This window comes from Diadema antillarum, unplaced genomic scaffold (assembly GCF_040938485.1).
Source record: "Diadema antillarum isolate AM-2024a unplaced genomic scaffold, OU_Dant_1.0 scf00000064, whole genome shotgun sequence".
Taxonomy (NCBI): Eukaryota; Metazoa; Echinodermata; class Echinoidea; order Diadematoida; family Diadematidae; genus Diadema; species Diadema antillarum.
In genome coordinates this window covers 627,116-649,042 of record NW_027270953.1, presented here as the reverse complement: position 1 = coordinate 649,042, position 21,927 = coordinate 627,116, and the positions used below count along the sequence as shown (strand labels likewise).

General features: G+C 41.0%; 1 protein-coding gene across 1 annotated transcript in view; it reads left to right on the top strand.

Moving 5' to 3' along the window:
- LOC139716356 (probable E3 ubiquitin-protein ligase HERC1) overlaps window positions 1-21,691 on the top strand; it is an 83,602-nt gene extending 61,911 nt beyond the window's left edge. Inside the window, 21 exon segments of the mRNA XM_071627901.1 lie at window positions 3,673-3,878; window positions 4,426-4,555; window positions 5,222-5,371; window positions 5,929-6,201; window positions 6,699-7,058; window positions 7,796-7,921; window positions 8,346-8,484; window positions 9,296-9,477; window positions 10,037-10,189; window positions 10,711-10,833; window positions 11,468-11,570; window positions 13,091-13,335; window positions 14,287-14,517; window positions 15,132-15,304; window positions 15,668-15,910; window positions 16,289-16,460; window positions 16,710-16,790; window positions 17,244-17,396; window positions 18,723-18,856; window positions 19,397-19,568; window positions 20,416-21,691. Coding sequence (XP_071484002.1) covers window positions 3,673-3,878; window positions 4,426-4,555; window positions 5,222-5,371; window positions 5,929-6,201; window positions 6,699-7,058; window positions 7,796-7,921; window positions 8,346-8,484; window positions 9,296-9,477; window positions 10,037-10,189; window positions 10,711-10,833; window positions 11,468-11,570; window positions 13,091-13,335; window positions 14,287-14,517; window positions 15,132-15,304; window positions 15,668-15,910; window positions 16,289-16,460; window positions 16,710-16,790; window positions 17,244-17,396; window positions 18,723-18,856; window positions 19,397-19,568; window positions 20,416-20,601 — 3,735 coding nt within the window. The 3' untranslated portion in view covers window positions 20,602-21,691.
- Window positions 21,692-21,927: the final 236 nt, after the last annotated feature.

Here is a 21,927-nt window from a genome sequence, read left to right as displayed (position 1 = left end):
AGTATAGGTTTGGAGGGTCAAGGATTCCAATAAAATAATTATTGAGAGGATAAAACCATGGCAACCTACTTATTGGATTACTCCACGCGTGAAATCCCTGATTCAGCGGAGACAAGTTGCCTTCCATAAGAACAAGAACGAGTGGAGAAAATTACGCAACAAAGTCCAACGGGAAATCGTGAGCGCCAAAGTGATGTTTTATCGCGATCGCGTCCAGAACCTAAAACGCGAGAATCCATCTGACTGGTACAAATTTCTGAAAGTTATGACCTCCCAAGAGAAGAAGGAGACTACCATAACGGTGCCGGGCATCTCATCCTCAGACAAAGCAGGGATAGCCGATGCCGTCAACTGCCACTTTGCAAATATCGCTGACGATATCCCCGAACTTGATCTCTCCAGTCTTCCTGCGTTTCTTCCCTCACCTGTGCCGATCCCTCACGTTCAACCCTGGGATGTTGAAAGGGAATTGAGGCGAATCAAACCTGGCAAATCCGGTGGGCCAGACGATATCCCTGCTCGGATTATTCGGACTTTTTCCGTTGAACTAGCTGAACCATTGTGCGAAGTGCTAAACTCGTCATACGAAAGCTGCTACGTACCACACCAATGGAAGGATGCAATTGTGTGCCCAGTTCCTAAAGAACAATCACCAGCACCTGTGGACAAACTACGCCCTATTTCTCTGACTAACCACTTTGCAAAAATCCTTGAGCTGTTCGTCTACAGACGCGTTATGTCAGAGTTAGCTCCTCAACTTGACCCAAAGCAATACGGAGCACGTGCTGGACATTCCACTACGCATTGCCTGGTTGACCTGATGGACTTCCTCTACAGGAACATGGAGACCGCCGGCCAAGAGATTACTGTTGTGTCAACTGATTTCAGCCGCGCATTTGATCGGGTCGACCACACAATCTTGGTGAGGAAACTCGTGGACTTACAGCTTTCCCCATCGATAATCAGATGGATCTGTGAGTTCCTCACTAGACGTAGATGTCGTGTCCGATACCAAGGAGCGTTGTCACCATGGCAACCTGTCACAGCCGGCGTCCCACAGGGTACTCGTCTTGGTCCTGCATTGTTCCTCGCTCTGATCAATGACGCGTTGTGTGGTGATCTTGACAGCAGATGGAAGTACGTGGATGACATGTCGCTCGCACTGTGCCCTGATCGCTGTTGCAACCCATACAACCGCATGCAGGATGTCCTCACCTCGTTGGAAGATTGGTGTGACAACAATCGTGTGAGGCTCAACCCCAAAAAGTGCAGTGTCATGAGGCTTTCCTTCGGGAAACGAAGCCTCCCAGATTTCGATTTTACACTTTGCAACGAAGTGATGAACGAAGTCACGTCAGTGAAGCTCCTGGGCGTCATGATACAAAGTGATCTCAAGTGGGAGTGCCATGTCCGTACCATGGTATCGCGGGCAAACCGTCGCATGCACATGCTCCGAATGTTGAAATCATTTAACATGCCTAGTGATGATCTTGTGTCTGTGTATATTGGGTTCATTCGACCGCTTCTGGAATACGCGTGCCCAGTGTGGCACTCAGGTCTCACGGTCGCATAGGCAGGTGTACTTGAACGGGTCCAGAAGAGGGCACTGAGGACCATTCTACCGCACTGCAACTACGAGGTAGCACTGGAAACAGCCCAAATCTCCAGCCTAGAAGTGAGACGAGAGGAGTTGTCTCTGAAATTTGCGCAGAAATCGGCAAACTCTGTTCACTTCCAGAAATGGTTTGTGTCGAACGCGTCCTCTCGAAAACTCAGACACACAAAGCGCTACATGGAAAAAAGATGTCGCACTAAACGCTTTGAGAATAGTGCAATTCCTTACCTCACAAGGCTGTTGAATTCTAAATTAATGTAAATTATTTTGAATTGTTATCCCGGGTTAAGATTACTGATAAGTCTCTGTGTGGTGAATGATGACACGCCCCTCATACTCATTCCTTACACTTTTTTTTTCTCTCTCTCCTTCAGCCTTTTACTTCTTTCTTGTTCATAAAATGTCATCAAGGTTATAATTTTTATATCATTACCCGATTACATAATACAAATGAGTTCTATCATGCTATTTTCTTAATGGATAACTTTCCCGATCACGTCACTATTGGACTTCTGAGTAAGGTTGTACATGCATCTATGGCTGTGTTCGCATATGCATACCTATTTGTGTATACACACATTCACATATTCCTTTCTTTATCTCTCCTTCTCCTACTCTATCTTTACTAGACCCCTCATTTACCCATTCTACCCTGGTCTTTCCATCTGTTTTACCATCAGGTGAAAGCCTTCATTCACTCTGTTGTCATTTTGATGGGGCCACCTTCCCTTTCACGTTGTTGTATCTCTTTATTTTTGCAATTTTTAAAGTGTGCGGTCCATGATAATATGTATGTATGCATTTATTACTGTGAAAGCTAAATAGGATATAAATGTGTCATTTTTCATTCTGCATCCCCATACAAACGTCTCCATTTATGTACATGCATATGACTGTGTATGTATGTACAGTATGATTATACCTATATATGCATGTATTACATAAACATCAAAATATTGGTTAGACCCTTTTTTATCCAGTTTGCCTTGTCCTTCCCATCTGCTCCGGCAGGCGAAATTTTTCACTCATGTTATTATTTTGATGGGGCTATTTTTCTGATTATGTTGCTGTTCATTACCGATTATTTTTCTATTTTTTCAATATCTATTAAAATCAGATGTGGTTTATGATATTTGTTTTACTGAGAAAGCTATATGTAGAACATAAATATGTTATTTTTTTTAACTCTGCCCCCCCCCCCCTTGGAAAGGTTCGTTGTGTGTACATGCAAATGACTGTGTATTTGTGTGTATTGTGTACACCTGTATATGTATTGTATACACATATCTACTTATTCCTATCTTTATCTCTCCTTCTCCCCCTATTCCTCTCGTATCTCTACTCCACATCTCTTCCGTATTGATACTTACGTTGAGAATCACTCTCACAACGTTATCTTTTCCCCATATTTCTGCAAATTCTGAATGGAGAAATATGAAATTTGTATCCATACTTTTGTACAGTTAGACGAATTTTTCTGTGAATTTGATGTTATTTTGATGATGTTTAAAGAAGAATGTGGGTTACGGGGCTTTGGAAGGGTCGGTTAAGAGTGCTATATGTAGGGTTTATAAGTCATATGTGATAACTCAGCCATCAGAATGAAATTTTGTTATGAAATGTAAAAACAGTGATTTAATTATATTTGGGGTTGTGCAATCACATTTCGAAATACCTTTTATTTATCAGTCATGTAAACCTGATGTTTTGTGTATGATGTTTTGTAGTTTTAATGGAGTAGAGGCAAATCAGTCGTCACAGTATTTTTTGTGTAATTCTGTTTGTTTTGACAAATGCGGAATATGTTCTTATCTTGCATAATGCTCAACTTATTGATTTGTGTAATTATGATATTTTCCCACTCATTTCTATCACACGTGTAAATGCTTTATTCTGTAACTGTCTGAATGTTTGAATTTGTATGTACATATTTTATGTTATATTACACGCAATTTAGCCCTTGGGCTACGAGATGTGATATGAATAAATAAACCTTTCAATAAATAAATAAATACAAAGCTGATAATCAAACTCTATACTGTCTCGTTTGTCCACAGAACCAAGTCCTGTGTGTAGAGTGGAACCCCACCGGTCATCTCCTGGCCAGCTGTGCAGCAGGTGACCCGGTCAGAATCTGGCTCCAGACCGGTAAACAGCCCAGCTGCCTCTATGAGCTCCATCTCCCATCCTGCCCTCTAGTCTCCACCCTACACTGGTGTTCCCTCAACCCACAGCTCAGCAAACCTTGTTTCCTCCTGGCCATGTGAGTCAACATCAATGTTTGTTCTTAGATTGAGGCTTGCTTGACATATTTGTTGAAAAATAACAATATTAAATTAATGAGTCTTGCATCAAATTATGTTTATAGCTACTGATTGACAAATTGCCCTACATTGATGTAAATAAACACCAATTATTCAGTGTTTTAAGTTGTAGCCATGATAAAAATCACAGGCATACGTGTACGTACTTGGGCTTGACTCAAACCAATGACCTCCTGATCTCTAGACAGGCATCCTATCCACTTGTGCATTGCAGGGCAATTTGTCAGTTAGTGTCAACAATATGAAACATTAATTCTTGTAAATCATGTTTGACTTCAATCACCTGTACATACAATCACAGGTGGATAATCACAGAGTAGAAGTTACTAACATAGGAGCTTCATGGTACAAGGGGGCATTCTGGTTTTCATGCAATCAGTGTCAATATACCATCTAAAATCTGAAATAAGGAAATCCTTGTACCAGAAAGATGCCACCTAAGAGGAGGAAATAAAACTTGTTATGTGTTTGTTGATTTTCTTCCAGTGGCTGTGTGGCCGGTAGCCTCCACACCTGGCTTGTCCCATACCAGAACCGAATGGAGGTGTCTCCACCCATTGGTAGCAGACCAAGACAGTTCTTAGAACCCCTCACTTCAACCACCACGCCCCTTCAGGTTGGTTCCCTGCTTCTAATCTCATTATCTCATTCTTTGCCGAGAAGACGCAAAACCATTTGATGCAATCTTCACAATGTTAAGTCTTTCTGTGTCAGGGACCTCGTACATTGTGTACAATGCTGTGGGATTTTGTGAGCCAATCGGCACACAAAGTACAGAAAGGGTTATAGCTTCAAAACATACAGTCCCGTTCAAGTATGATTTGATAAGTCACCATTCATTTGAATACCATGAACTGTGAAATGTTAAACTAACATGACATTAACATGATCTTCTTGACAGTGTTCAAAAGCTCTGTTGTACTGCTTTGATTATCCTTTCAAAGATTTTTTTTTCCACATTTTATTGAGGAGTCAAAAACTATCCACTCACAATATTACCTGGTAAGCATAAATATGTATACTAGACTCTGACATGAATTCATTATGGTAAATAGTCCTCAAAGTGTGATTATACCTTTATGATCAGTGAGTGAGTGGTAGACTTGCTAGTGTCTGCTTCCACTTAAAACATTTGTCACCAGATAAATATATGAATTGTGATATTTCTAGATGCTCATGTTTAATTTGTAATAGGATTTGTATTGACAAAATTACAAGTGCAGCAGAGCAGTAGTGAAACACAAATATAAAGTAATACCACTGATGTTCTTTCCTCACTCAGGACCAACCAGCCGTACCAAAAGAAAAGCCAAGGGAGCTGCTTGTGGTCAAAGGTCATACAGGGGTCATCACACACTTGACCTTTAGCTCCGATGGCCTCTTCTTGGCGTCTGCCTGTTCTGAAGGACTGGTGAACATATGGGCCTTGCATGTAAGTTTTGAAATATCATAACTTACAATAATTCTCCCACTTGTTGGACAAAATTAAATTGAAGATATGAAAAATTTCACAAACTTCATATTCTGTATCTTTGTTTCTATGGGTACAGGTGTGCCGAAATATTTTTACTAGTAAGTAAGTAGCCAGCCAAATTGCAGTCAAGATATGTTGGTAGATGCTGAACTTGTGACTATAAAATTTTCCAAGTCAGAAAATCCAGTTTTGTCTTTGAGCACATGACACAAGTCATTCCTATGTCTTGTTATGTGCGACCAAATCTCTTTCCATATTTACATGTGATATTTATCATTTTATTGCTCAACATGTATGTTACTCCATATTAGTCTACAAATCAACTGCACAATCTCTATGTCCGTCACTTTGTTGAATAATGGACTCAAAAGATAACATCCTGTTTATATTCAATATGATTAGTCACCACTCATTTAATTGCCATATACTGTGAAATTTGAACTAACATGATCTTAGTATGAAAGTGTGATGCTGTGTTCTCAAAGCATTGGTTTGAATTCCTCTTTACCCTGCAGGAAGGGGTTGTCCTGAAGACCTTCCGTGGGACTGGACCGGTCCAGGACCTCAGCTGGACCTCGGGTCCCTGCCTGGCCTTCTGTTTCTCCAAGTCTTCCTGGCTGACGGTGGCCACCTGCTCTGAGGACTGGTACCTCAAGCACCGAGTCTTTGCCGCCTGTCGCATGGCGCTGGTCTCCCAGGGCATTGTGGGATTGCACCAGGCTCCCTTCCTGCGCGCCTTTCTAGACAGACTACCCATGATCCTCCAGACGCAGTACATGGCTGAGAAGGTGAACTAGATGTCCAGTTTAGGACTATTCTAAAGTTGTCTTAGAAACCATGTGAAATGAAATGAAATGTATTAATTCATATTCCACATTGCAAACAAGTGAACATAGAACATATCATGACATTTTTGCATATATATATATATATATATATATTGTAAAGCAAGATATTTTCACAGCATAAAATTGTCAAGAATTGCCACTGGCATTCAATGCATATAGTGTAGACAAGAACTTTTTCATGAATGATAATTTTGCAAATCTTTTGCATAATATGAAGTGAATTTTCTATAAGCTTTAAAGAAGTTGGAAGAATGACAAACCAAGATTGTTATCTCAATAGATCTCATCAATTATTGATATTTTAGTCTATATGTTTGAAGTGATATTTGAATTCGGTTATGATTCTTTGATAAGATATTCATGACAATGACTGATGTGTGTCAGAGGCCATAATCTATGGTGAAATTAATCTCTACCTTTTCTTCTCTACTATCCAGGGCCATGTTTTGAGGGGAGACCAACTGGTCCACAGCAGCTTCCTGCAGTGCCTGGCTGCCCTGGCCCTGGCCCTGAATCTTGGTCCAGCCCTGTACCTCCGGCCCAAACCTCTCCAGCACACCCACTGCAGAGAGGACTCGGCTCTGGTCCTACTAGAATGGAACTGGCTCTCCGCCTTCTGTACAGCCATGAAGTCTGCCACAGCTTTGGTCCAGCGGGAGGCCATGCCCCCGGAGTTTGTCGTCCCGGACGTGGAGGGGCTGGACATTGGCAGCGAGAGCCTTAGGCCAGTGTCCAGCCAGGAATGGACACTGACTATGGACAAGCAGATTATGGCCTGGGCAACACAGAAGCCAGAGGTTAGACAAATTGATTTGAAAAGCTGATGTAGAGGGCATGACAGAGTTGAGATTATTAGAAGTCAGTGTTGCATGTCTCAGATTAGCTTATTATGAATCGGAGGTGTATCAATCATTTTAATTGTATGTACAAATGTAGTACCATTTCTAAGTCATTTATCCTTTTATATATTACTACTGTGTCTGCTACTGGTTGCTCAGTTGGTACCAGAGTATTATTCCTTGAGGAACAAGTGCAGACGTGTGAAGTTTGTTTGCTAGTATGAAGGCTCAGATGATATGGAGATCTGGGTGCTTAGCACATACATCTTGTCAGTGGCAACCATATCGTGACAGATGACAATCAGCCAAGACTTGAGCCATTAACTCTCAAGATCTCAAACCTCAGAGGCATGATGAAGCTAAAATCCAAGGGCCAATCTTTCCGTCCTCTGATAGATCAAAGAAAAAATGTGTAAAGCCCTTACTGTTTTCCCTCTCTTTTATAAGTCTGCATTCTTAGTAGCTTATTATGACAAGTTTGTGTTATCAAGAAATTGTTAATTGTGTGGTAATATTGTTGTTTTGATGGAAAACAGGAACTGATAATGCATCCAAGAAAAAAAAAGTGCGATCATCTAGCAACTAGAGAAGCAGTGATGATTAATAGTGTGAAGTTTTTGAAATTTACACACTATTTTTACTTGCTAAATGTCCAAATATCCCAACTGATGTCAGTATTTGATCTGATTTCTCAGGACTGGCAGCTAGGTGGTCGCTGTGAGGTCTATGTCTGGGGGAGTGGAAGGCATGGTCAGCTGGCTGAGGCTGGGAGAGGGACAACCACACCCAACCTCGTCACTTCTTTCTCCTCCGCTCAGCAGGTCAGAAGGCCAAATTAGTGTCACACTCAGTCCTGCAAGATAATGGAAGAGTTATTTTATTTATGTAGTTATTTCTGAAAGAGGCTTGCTTCAAAACAAATAAAGAGTATGTGTTTGTAAATCTTGCTGATGATAATAGCCATATTGTGCACAATTTTTAAAACATTAATGAAAAACAAATACATACATAGGCAGTGTAGGTTGATGTCCACACTAAGTTGTATAGAATCCCTTTAATGGCCATATGGTGAAGATTATAATATGAATATTTTGATGTTGTTTCCTTCAGCAAAACGTGTCACATTGCACGGAACAAATTCTTGCACAATTAGTAATTCTAGTCATATGTTTATGTGCAGAAAACACTCTGTCTTTATGCAACATGTAAGAATGTATGTGTCTGTGTGTGGCTTGCTCCTTGTAGGTGATTCTAGGCCAGAACTGCACATTTGTCATCCACTCCAATGGTACTGTGTCTGCCTGTGGGGAAGGGAGTTATGGCCGCCTTGGTCAGGGTAACTCAGATGACCTCCACACACTCACAGTTGTCTCTGCTCTTCAGGGTATGACCAAATATTTAATTTTCACATTTCGAATCATGAAGATTTCAAGCAGTTCACTTGTCTACTTTTTTGTTGTACTGTAACAGCATAGCAACTTATTTGTAAGTCATGTAACGTAAAGGTCACTAATATCTGAAAATGGTGTTAAAACTTTTGATTTCGATACAAGATATTTACCTCTGAAATTTTCAACTGTCAGTGCTACAGCTTCAGCTGAAAATTTTGGAGGTAAATATCTTGCATTGAGATCAAAAGTTATAAAACGTTTTCAGTTGAATTTCCAATACTGATAGTTTGGTTATAAGGGCCAAGATACAGCACATGATTCAAGATAATGAGTAAGATTTTTTTTGCGTGAAGACGAAATGTAACATCATTTAAATGTAAAGATCACTGCATCATTTAGATATGGCAGCAGAACAGTTTTGGAATCCAACATAATGAAATTATGGAAATCTTTTTAGATCTCAGTGTGCTTGAAGTGGGTAAATTTCAGAGCAGTGATTTTAGTTCACCAAGGAGAGTCACAATGTACTTGTGATGTTTCAATTGCATACATGTAGATATAAGAAATGAAATCCTGCACCTTCTGCCCTTGAGTTTGCTGCTTTCAGGTTCTCCAATAAATTGAGAAATTGTTGTGAGTAGCTTTGTAGGCCTTCATCCTGAATGTTTGTCCAAAACTGTAAGTATTACAATTCTGTTCTCATATAACCCTCCTTCCTGTTCCTTTTTAACACTACAACCATTGTTTACTCTGCCCCAAACGCTTTGTTCTGGTCTTACTGAAATGATACACATTCATCTGCAGGTTTTGTGGTGACACAGCTGGTGACGTCCTGCGGGTCAGACGGTCACTCCATGGCACTGACCGAGAGTGGGGAAGTGTTCAGCTGGGGTGATGGTGATTACGGCAAGCTGGGCCATGGTAACAGCGATCGTCAGAGACGTCCAAGGCAGATAGAGGCCTTACAGGGGGAGGAGATCAGTCAGGTAGGACTAAATCCTCTCACAGTCTCCCCTTCCCCCCCCCCCCCCCCAATTTTTTAATTCTTTATTTCTGTGAATCTGTTATAATCTCAATATCAGGTACATGGAAATCTTGTGAAACTCAACTATGGTATTAGCTGCCCCGGAATATCCATACAGCACTGTCACTTGAAAGCCCTTCATGAATACTTGAGACATATCTATCAGATTTTAGTTGCCTCAGTGTACTTAGTGAAGTCCTCTGCTACACCTATAAACATGCAGTGATGAAGATGATGGTGATGATGATAATGTTGGTGATGAATATTTGGTGATGATGATGATGATGATGATGATGATGATGATGATCTGATGATGATGTCATGATCGTGATGAGACAAATCAATTGTCTTCATCTTTATCATTTTTATTATCATCACTATCATCATTATCATCATCATTATTGTCATTTCCATCGGCATCATCATTGTTAACATTCAAATCACTATTATTACTGCTATCCTCATCATCATCATCCCCATCATCATAATCATAATCTCTTTCTCTTTTCCCTCCTTCCAAGATGGCCTGTGGCTTCAAACACTCTGCTGTGGTAACATCCGATGGCAAGCTGTTCACGTTTGGCAATGGGGACTACGGCAGACTTGGTCATGGAAACACCTCCAACAAGAAGACCCCGGAGCCGGTAGTAGCCCTTGGCCAGTCAGTGGGGCAGGTGAGAACCTAGACGATTTACTTGCCCATTTTCTCATCCGGGAGATAGTGTCATGATATTGATATTCTGATGGTCATACTGTTTTAAACATTAATGAAAACATTAAAAAAAAACCTCCCCCCCCCCCCCACAAAAAAAAGAAAAGAAAAAGATGAAAGCAAAAATTATGGTCTGATATTGACCAATGACTTTGATGCCACTAGGTATAAAACAAAATAAAAGGAAATTGAGATTTGTAAAATAACTTTGTAGATTCTGCAGTTTGATAGAAGTAGATTTTATGAGACAATTGGAGTAATAAGATAACTAAATCTTCTTAAACTAAAAACTATTGATTGTATTGATGTCAACAGAAGTTTAGCTGGGAGCTCTTGGTAAAGTCAATGCTAAGATACTGTATGTTTATACAATGGCACTAAATGGCGCAGTAGGTGCTGGACATTGAGAGAAGTAGCTATTGTCTGATGAGTTCAACTTGTCTCATATCCACAAAATAATGTGATTTTTTTTTTTTTAAACAGGTTTCCTGCGGTATGAACCACACCCTGTGTGTCTCGGCAGATGGTAACACAGTCTGGGCCTTTGGTGATGGGGACTATGGGAAGCTAGGACTGGGCAACTCAACGGCCAAGTCTTTCCCTCAGGTATGTTACACCTTGCATCCTCCGTCCTGTAGTGCAAGATTGGTGATGAATGCATCATCTTCAGATCATATACATGCCTAGTTTCTCTCTCAGAGATTTAAAGCAATGGGATAGAAATATTTACTTTCTGGAACATTGAATGTGAAACAAAAGTGGAGCTTTTCTGATCATTTTTGTAAGGGTAGCAGAATCTGCACGAAACATCCTCCCTGTGGATCTAAGCACATAAAAAATTCTAAAAATGACAATGAAAAGTGAATCATCATCATCATGGTAACTTGTCTTAATCCATGCTGGTAGTGCCCGTTTGTAACAAACACATGTCTATTGTCGTTGAATTAACATGAACTATTTTCAGGGCAATAGAGTAGTGAAAGCACAAGATTAAAGCCAAAACTTTCAGACTTTCATATCAGCGGACCCTGTGAAGATAGGGGTAAAAGGACACATGTGTTCACTAGCTATTCTATTAGTGTGCTAATCTGAACTACAAACTTTCAGTTTATCTGTAGAAAGATGATCAGGGCAGTAGTAGACTCATTTTTTTATTTTTTGTCATTGATTAACTTATATTTGAAAGCAATGAACGCCAAAGGTGACCTATGATGTTTTACTTACTCCTGTTTTCTGTCAGCGGGTAGACACCTTGTGTAATGTTGGCATCAGGAAAGTTTGCTGTGGAACTCAGTTCTCGGTCGCACTCACCAAGGATGGAAGAGTCTTTACCTTCGGACAAGGTTTGTACCACACTTTTTATGCCTCCGCCAACAAAGTGGCCGGAGGCATTATGTTTTCGGGTCGTCCGTCCGTCCGTACGTCCGTACTTCTGTCCCGTTTTGTTTTTGTCGATATCTCAAGAACCGTGAGGTGGTTTTGCATCAAACTTGGTATGAGGGTATATCCTGGGGGGATGATACTTTGTTTGGATTTTAGGGTCACGGGGTCGAAGGTCAAAGGTCACAGGTTATTTTGTGAAAAAAAGGTTGAAATTTCATGTTTTTCACCATATCTCGCATATGGTTCAAGGTATCTTCATGGAACTTAGTATATATGCATGTACCGATGGGCAGTGATTATCTAGGGAAGTTGGGGGTCATGGGTCAAAGGTCAGGGGGTCAAAGGTCAAGGTCAACTCCTCAAAATATCACTACTTTCCTTATATTTATGCAATGCCTGAAGGATTTTTTTTTAACTTGATGTATGCATGTATAACCCAATATATATTCTGTGGGAAGTTTCTTGCCAAAAGGTCAAAGGTCAAGTGAAAGTGCTAAATTGCACTTCTTCCTCCATATCTCAAAAGTAACTCAAGGTATTATCATGAAACTTACATATTTATGCATGTTCTACCTAACAGTGATTCTCTTTGGAACTGTGAGGTCAAAGGTCAAAGGCCAGGTTTAGATAATACTATTTTACCATTTGATACTGAAATTATACTTTTTCTCAATACCTTGAAAATTACTCAATGCATAAACTTATAAAAGGGTCAAAAGTCAAGTAAAATCATCAGTTCCCCCAAATACCTGCACTCTGACGTTTTAATCATTCATCCAATTGAACCTAGTTCTAGGAAAGTGAACATTCAGCACATTTGTGGCAAACCTGTCATTTTAATATTTTGCCAATTGTGTGAAACTGTCATCACACATTGTCAAGACATTGTACTATAGACCTATTAGGAGAACCATGCATCATGGCGGAGGCATACACCAGTCACCGTAGCGACATTTCTAGTTCTCCTTTACCTCACTCATCTCACAAGTTCTGAGGTTCTTCCACACCCATCAAGGAATTAGATGGTGAAAATTGTCATATGACACATACTAAATGTTACCATTATCTTTGTGCTTGTGAGAGATTTGAGCATGGCTGTGTAGTATGGATCGATTTCCATGCAATATATGATTGATACTCTGCTGGTGAGATGTCAGATATTGTTCATAATTTTGACACTGTTTGCATTATTCCCTATATTTCCAAGTATCAAAGGAAAATTTGTATTGTTTTACCATATCATCATTGTCATGTTCAGATATGAACACCCCCCCCCCCCCCCTTAGAATTTGTTATTAATTTAGCAAATATTTGAATATGTTTCTTTCTTTATGTATCTTGTCATATAAAACAGGACTGTAATCATTATAAGGTCATCCTGCTAAGCAATTCCTTATTTGGTGAGATATGTCCCGTCAATCATAGCCAAAGACTCACAGTATTACCATATCTACATGTATGTCACATTCTCTCTCATCAGATCGCCTGACAGGGCTACCAGAGAACAGGGCACGCCTTGCCAACAGGCCCCAGCAGGTCCCCGCCCTGGCGGGTTTCTTCGTGGAGGACATCGCCGTGGGCTCAGAGCACACCCTAGCACTGACCAGCACGGGGGATGTCTGGGGGTGGGGCACAAACGGTGATGGTCAGCTAGGCCTCGGCCACACCAACACGGTCAGGGAGCCGGTGTTAGTTGGGTCACTCCAGGGAAAGAATGTACAACAGGTGAGCAGAAGACAGGGATGACTTTAATGGTCTATTGGTTGTTATGGTGGTGATGGGGATTATGGTGATGATGATGATGATGATGATGATGATGATGATGATGATGATGATGATGATGATGATGATGAATGGCAGTGGTGGAATATCATTTCACCAAGGATGGTGATGCTGATTATGACAACGACTGTAGTGGTGATGATGAAGATAATGATTTAAAGAGGTTTGAAAAGAGATTGAAAAACTATTGCAACTTACTGACAAGTTACCCTACACTGATGAAAATGAATACTGACTATTTAGTGTCTGAGTGATGATTGGTGTTTATTTACATCAGTAAAGCGCAGTTTGACATCCAGTTACAATGAATAAATCAAAACGTCTCAACACATGAATCATTAATTTGCATGAGGTTGAAAAAGTTGGCAATAAAAGATGACAGGGTCATGTAACCAAGGAGACCACCATCACAGACAATACAAAGAACGAGGCTGATATTAAACCACACTGTAAAGTCTGTACTTTGTTAAAAGAAAAGGTTCAGACAGGGTAAGGAGAGTTTTACAAGGCCATGCAAATCATGAGAATATCCATAATATGAACAGGGCTGAGAGTTGTACAAAACACACCTTGCTAGAACAGGGTCAGAAAGAGTGAGCATTAACCTGAAAAGCTGAGATTACAAATACCACGTAGTATACAAATAAGTGTCTTAAGAAGATATCTGTTCCACTGCCATCGGTCGATTTTAGACATACACATCACCATGCCTGAAGATTCTGATTGAATTGAAAGTTAAAATTTAGCATTTGACTGTGTCATCATCAAATTTAATCTATAATTGAGCAGGGTAAATTTATCAAGTGTATGTGAATTTAGAATTTTGTATATCTGTGCTTGAAACGTCTGATTAAAATGACTGATTGATTTGGGTCATCATTATCTTGATGTCAGATTTCTGCTGGTCGAAGTCACTCTGCTGCGTGGACTGCTCCACCGGTCCCCCGCCGCACTGCTGGCACTCCGTCCCCCCTTCAGCTAGGTCTACCGGATCGCATCCCAACCCAGTACCCTGCGCTAAAGGAGTGCAGCCCCACCAGCATCCGGGCTCGCCTCCGCCTCCTCCACCACTTCAGTGACCTCATGTACTCATCTTGGAGACTGCTGAACCTTGATCCTGCCCAGGTATTGACTTTATCCTAACAAAAACTAGGCACTGAAATCTACTTCATCTCTGATAACGTATTCATTACTTAGAATATTTAGATAATGTAGTGACGTAAATGAAGTAGGAGAAATGTATAATTCTGACCTATAATTATGGTCAGCTTTACTAAGTGGAGGGGGGGGGGGGGGACAAAATGTGAGTGGATGTGATAAGTCTGATGAACTTTCATTCAGAGTCATAAAGTAATCTGTACCGGTGTTGATGATGTGATGAAGAAGATGATGAATGATGAGTGATGAGGGTGAATCTGATGTAGATTATGAGGATTGTGATGAGGATAATGACTGTGATGCTGCTGCTGCTGATTGAACAGTAATGTGATGAAGATGATAATGGCTGAAATATGGTAATATTGGGCAAAATACTGAAAGCATGGGTCATACTTGTCCTCTTTATTTTCACATTTCCAAGCCCTAGGCTCTTGCATGATTTCCTCCTTTGACTCACACATCTCTGTAAATATTTTGAATTTTGAAATTAATAAATTGAATTGAAAATTGACATTGAAAGAACAATCTTGTCTATTGTCTGTGAGTTTCATCTTTGTTTCTGTTAAACCCTCAATTCCTAGCATGTCACCCTTGGACCATACAGTGCTGGTATGTCTGGCCTCATGGATGGCACTCTACGCCCTTTACTTGCTCCCCGGGTCTACACCCTTCCCATGGTCAGGGCCATCGGGAGGACCATGGTCCAAGGAAAGAACTATGGACCACAGGTCACTGTCAAGAGACTGGCCACAAGGTATGGGGTCATTTCATGGCTGCAAACACAAATCAACAAAACATAGCCCAAAGAAAATAAAACAGTTGTCTCTTCATTGCTTGGATTTGTTTTCAGAAGCAAGAAAACATCCACAGGTTGAATCACGTTTTGATATCATTTTGTTGATGTTGGATTTACTGAGAAAAAGAATGAAATTATTTGCAGTGCTCTAATTTGTGATTTTTTTTTTCTAATGATACAGTTTCTGTCAATTTTAAGAATTTCTTTCTTCTAATGTGTTTGATATTTCTCATTTCAGTGTCTCTTTTATGATTAACTCTCAAATATATGTAATCAGCAATTTTCACATCTTTGTTTGGTGAATTGTTTTACTCATTGCAGAGGAAGGAAGTGCAAGCCAATCTTTGTCCAGATAGCCAAACAGGTGGTGCGGCTAAAGCCTGCTGACCTCCGGCTACCAGCCAGGGCGTGGAAGGTGAAGCTGGTAGGAGAGGGGGCGGATGATGCGGGCGGAGTGTTTGATGACACCATCACAGAGATGTGCCAGGAGCTGGAGTCTGGCACTGTGGGGCTCCTCATCCCTACTCCTAATGCTGCATCAGAGACTGGTAGCAATAGAGACAGGTGAGATGGAAGATGAGAGTGATAGGATGAAGGAATGGGTGTGGTATGAAGACTGGTAATAATAGGAACAAATGGGATGGAGGATGAGGGTAATAGGATGAAGGAATGGGTGTGGTATGAAGACTGGTAGTAAGAGGGACAGGTGAGTTGGAGGATGAGGGTAATAGGATGAAGGAATGGGTGTGGTATGGAGACTGGTAGTAATAGGGACAGGTGAGTTGGAGGATGAGGGTAATAGGATGAAGGAATGGGTGTGGTATGAAGACTGGTAGTAATAGGGACAGCTGAGATGGAGGATTAGAGTGATATATTGAAGAGGCACAGGTACAAAGGGGTTCAAAAGTAATGAAATATTTTGTTATCTCTTCCTTTCAACAGATACCTGCTGAACCCATCAGCCAATTCTGAAGAGCACCTGTCCCTTTTCAAGTTCCTGGGCATCTTGTTTGGGGTGGCCATCCGCACCAAGAAACCCCTGGACCTCCATCTTGCACCCCTGGTGTGGAAGCAGTTGGTGGGGATTCCCCTTTCAATCCAGGATCTCGAGGAGGTGAGATGATGGTTTATCTAATTTTGATTTATTCTGTTTTATATTGCAGATTATCTGAGTTTCGTTCATAATCTTGATTTTGATTTATGATTTCTTCTGGATGGCTCAAATCAATACTTCCTGTCATTGACTGTATGGATTCATTTGGTTATAAATTTTAAAAGATATTTCCTTGTACCTATGTGGTTAAAAAGAAAGCAAAAGATGTTGGATTTGATGAGGTAAGACAATTTCTCATTTTTCCTGCAGGTTGACTTTTTGAATGTGCAGAATCTGAGAAGCATCAGTGACATTGACAAGAGTGGAGTGAATGAGGACACGTTTCATGAGGTGAGTCAAACCACAGCTTCTTGAAAGCTCCGGCCAGATATGAGTAACTTGGAGGGATCAAGCAGAAGCTGTAAGCATCACTGGGGACATCGGTCTTTGAATTCAAGAAGGCTGGAAGGGGCTGGATGCTGAACTTTGCCAGATACTTAGTGCAACCTGAGGGTGACACTTATGGAGTGCACAATTTCCTGAAGATCCTTGGAAATACGAAACAAAAATGATATTGCCTAATTCATGTCAATCTAGGGAAGGCATGGACAATTCCTTTCAAAGTAAAAGCATGCATAGGAGCTCATGTGGCTCATGGAACCTACCTTTAGTTTAAGTTTTTTATACCATACCCACCCCTACATCTCAGACTTCCTCTCTATCTCACTCACTCTTTCTTTCTCTCATTTCTCTACATGTCAAATATCTCTTACTCTCTATTTTCTCTCTCAATCTCTCACCAAGGTGATACCTCTGGAGAGTTTTGAGGGTCAGAGCGCTGACGGCCGTTTTGTGCCCATCGTCCCCGGTGGCTGGAGCATCCCACTGACCTTCAGCAACAGAAAGGAGTATGTAGAAAGAGCACTGGCCTACAGACTCCACGAGTTTGACAGACAGGTACTTACCTCCTCCTTCTTCTTCGGTCTTCTTGCTTCGTTTCTGATGATTATTGCAAAAATCAACTGAGTTTTGTGTGTGTTTGATCACTCTACCAGGATTTCACCTTGCTCTTTATGTAAGTCACACCAGAAATTCATTAGTTAATCTGAAGTGTCATTGGCTGCGTTTATCAACTCCTTTTCTCGGCAGAAACAGGTTATCCAAACAGCTTTCAAGGAATTTTTACGAGTTGATAAACGCAAAGCTGTTTTGAAAGCCCTTTAGAAAAGCCTTTTACGAAAGGGTGCGTTTATCAACTCTCCTTTCTCGGCAGAAACAGGTTATCCAAACAGCTTTCAAGGAATTTTCACGAGTTGATAAAGGCAAAGCTGTTTTGAAAGCCCTTTAGGAAAGCCTTTTCGAAAGCCCCAAATTTGTGACGATCCAAACAGGTTTCCTGAACAGGTTATCAGAAACCTGTTTGTAAAAGCCTTTCGAAGTTGATAAACGCAAAGCTGTTTTGAAAGCCCTTTAGGTCGCCCTACTGCGGTTACGCAACCATGCGTTTCCGGTTTCTGAAAAGACGCTTGCCACTTAAAGTGCTCACGAGTACGTGTACACAGGTGTATACATACAGCTGTGTGTAATGCACGCATTTATTATGCTTGGAACAAGGAGGTGTTTCTTTCACCAACAAGGTTTGAGAAATGAAGTAACAACAGTCTCATGCCCTTTGATCCCATATCTCACGCCGCCACTCAGAAATATTTGAAGTATGTGCTAAACTGGAGCTGCCTCACAGATAGGAAGACAGTTGATTCATGTGGCATTGTATCATGACTCGTCACTCTCAAAGGAAGATATGTCTTTATGATGGTAATTGCTTTTCGCTGTCCCTTCTCAGAAAACAAGCGGCACATTAATAGTACAGGCATTCAGGGCTTTGGAAAGGGCTATCGAAAGGGCTATGGAAAGGGCTTTCGAAAGGGCTATTGAAAGGGCTATCGAAAGCCGTTTAAACAGGGGAAAGTTGATAAACGCAGCCAACGAAAACAAGCGGCACATTAATAGTACAGGGAGTGGACAGGGCTTTCAAAAGGGCTATGGAAAGGGCTCTCGAAAGGGCTATGGAAAGGGCTATGGAAAGGGCTATGGAAAGGGCTATGGAAAGGGCTTTCGAAAGTCGTTTAAACAGGGGAAAGATGATAAACGCAGCCATTGTCAACACAACTTTGAACTTGAGTAATGTCAAAGTATGTGGTCTTGCCAGGATTCATTAAACAGTCACAATGAGTGGATGTATGATGCAGACTTCAATGGCTGTCTTGTGTTCTGTGTTAACAGGTGGCTGCAGTGAGGGAAGGCATGTCTTGGATCATAGCGATCCCTCTCCTCTCCCTACTCACCTATCGCCAGCTGGAACAGATGGTGTGCGGCATGCCGGACATCTCGGTCGACATACTCAAGAGGGTCGTAAGGTCAGTCAGCTCCACCATTTTCCTCGTCAATAAGAATTATTTACCCCTCAAAATCTGCAACTAAAGGTACTTGTAGATGCAGAGTGTCTGTTGATTGCAGGACATACTGCCATGAAGACAACACAGACCTTTGGTTTGCATTGTTTCCTAACTGTGAATAATTATTTCTTGCTTAACGCTTTAATTGTTAATATGTTTATACATTCTTCAAAATAACTCAAATATAGAGATTTCTGCAGCAGTCTGACTACTGTAGATCTACTTTTGAACATTATCTCCAAAGACTTGAAAAGAATGCTATAAATTGTAACCTTCCACTATATGATGAGGATTTATTTGACTTCTGTAGACAAGGAGTTGGTGGCATCTTCTTCACAACATTATAAAGAGATTTATTTGTCAAAGTATATGCTTATCATGACAAGAGTCAATAAATCTTTTTGATGGTAATAAGAGTCAGTAAAAGTACCATATTATGATGAGTCAATGCAGCTTTATATGATGACTGAAGTAAATGGATGGTTTGATTGAATCTGGTAGATACCGTGAGATCGATGAGCATCACATGTTGGTCCAGTGGCTATGGCAGACCTTGGAACAGTTTACCAACGAGGACAGGGTTCTCTTCATGAGGTTTGTCTCTGGTCGCTCCCGTCTCCCCGCCAACATCGCTGACATCTCGCAGCGCTTCCAGATCATGAAGGTCGACAGGGTGAGGGCGCTCTTCAGTTGTTTATATTTAATATTCATCCAGCCAGTATAACTAGAAATTGAATGAATTACCACCTGAAAGCCTGAACTTCAAATCACTATCGGTACTCTTGTTATATACAATTAACTCTACAAAACACAGGTTCCAAGGAACAGAAACAATAAAGCTTTAACGTTCGAAATAATTGATTATCATCTTAACCCATTGTCAAGAAAGAGCACAGCCTGAACTCCCTGTATTAGCATAAGGTTGATTGATTGTGTTTGATATATTTATAGTAAAGCTTGATCTGATATCAGTATTGCCAGGGGCAAATTATTTTTCAGTAGGGCCCCAACCCATGTATTTGTTTTTTCCCATAACAACAACAACAACAACTCTCTATGGCCCGAATTCACGAAGGTGGTACAATCTTGTCTATGGTTTAAACCATGAGCAAGATTGTACCACTTTCGTGAATTCAGGCCCTTATGTCTTAACCCTTCATGTGTTTTGAGTGCCTATTGGCACAGAAATCTTCATAATTTTGTTCACATTGTCCAAAGTCCCTGGTGTACAGAAAGGGTTTACTTCAGCTAGTAATTGATTGATAGGATGTCGACTTGTAGGTCAACTTCTATGTACGAGGATAAATGTGTTCATGATAGTTTGTGTTTTATTCGACTTGCTCCTGATATTTTTTTTTTTTTTTTTGCAAGGTAGTAATCACTAGCATTGCTTGAATACAATATTCACCTATTGCAAGAGGAGATTGTGCTGAAAGATGATAGAGATGAATGAAGTGCCAACCATGGTTCATGTTCTTGAGGAGTAGTTTTCTATCTTTATTCCCTCTACATCCAAGCAGGCCATTGATGGACTCCCCACAGCTCAGACTTGTTTCTTCCAGCTCCGCATCCCGCCCTACTCTTGCCAGGCCGTCATGGCGGAGCGGCTGCGCTACGCCATCCACAACTGCCGCTCCATCGACATGGACAACTACATGCTGTCGAGGAACACGGATGCCGCCAACCTATCGGATGGTGAGATGTGAGGTGGTGGAGAAGACCGCAGCAGAGAGAGTGAATGACCACTCCAGGTCATCTCTGACCTTTCACCTCAAGACTTTACTCCCATGGAAGGATGTCTCTTTTCTTTCAAGCTTTGGAGCACAATTGATTTCTTAGTGAATTGTCATGTCATCATCATTATTATGGACAGGACTTGGAGCGCCTTTGAGCAGGCTCTGTGAACTCAGTACCCAGCATTCACGCTATGCTTTGGTTATGTTTACTGCATGATCCACTGTGTGTGATCCTTTTGACCACTGCTTTACGTCAGTACCGTCCTATCATATCATTATCAGTTGGACATTATAAAGATTGTATTCACTATTAGCCAGGATGTGCAATGTGGCATTGCTCAGTGATACAGTCATCTGTGTTAGCGCTTGAGAAGCACACTGCACAGGAGTACCAAAAAAAAAAAAAAAAATCAGGGTGAATCATTATTTTGTAGAGTCCAGAGGAACAGCAGGTCATCTAGTATAAGGTGAGTACACAGAATGGTGAGCTAATATTTACAAGACTGTCTGCATCAAGTTTTGCCCTGGAAACTAGCTGAGGTCACCAGAGACCAGCTGGCATGGATACCACCCATTGTTGCTATGGTGACCAGAGAGCATCTATGCAAATGTGACATTCTGTGTGCTAAACTCTCATGGACCTACAGCCAAGATATGGCAAACTCATACGCAGTTTTGGTCTCCATTCTGATGTAGAAGTGGGACTGGATGAAAGTGAAATGATATGAGCTGATGGACGTGCAGGGTGCATGAGGTATAGTATAAATGTATGAAAACAATACATATGATATGTTAAACTATTCAAACAGTAGCTATTTGAGAATATGTATGTTTACCCGAAGGCTTGCAGAGGTAACCACTCGTGTGTGACACAGAGACTTATAAAGTAAATGTGTCAATGTTGGCATGAAGCATCCGGCAAAATTTCATGTGAAATCATAACATCATCTTGATGTAGCATCCAGGACTCTGTAATTGGCCCACCACTCAGAGTCTACACAAGATGTTCAAAGCAAACTGGATGGAGTTTTCATCTATGACAAAGGCACTCTGTGTTGGCTAAGAGATGAAGTACTGAAAGCAAAATGTTGGTAATGGCAGTGTGACAATGTGTGCAGTATTTGCTGATCTGTTTGTGCTTGGCACCAGCTGTAACATCAAGTTTAGGAAGAAGTAAACTTGTGATCACCTGATAGGAAACTGGTAGAGAACAGTTAGAATTTGTTTAGGAAGACAGGTGAATTTTGTCTTTCATTGGACCAATGGAACAGGTGTGTTTGTTCTGTGCACAGGAGG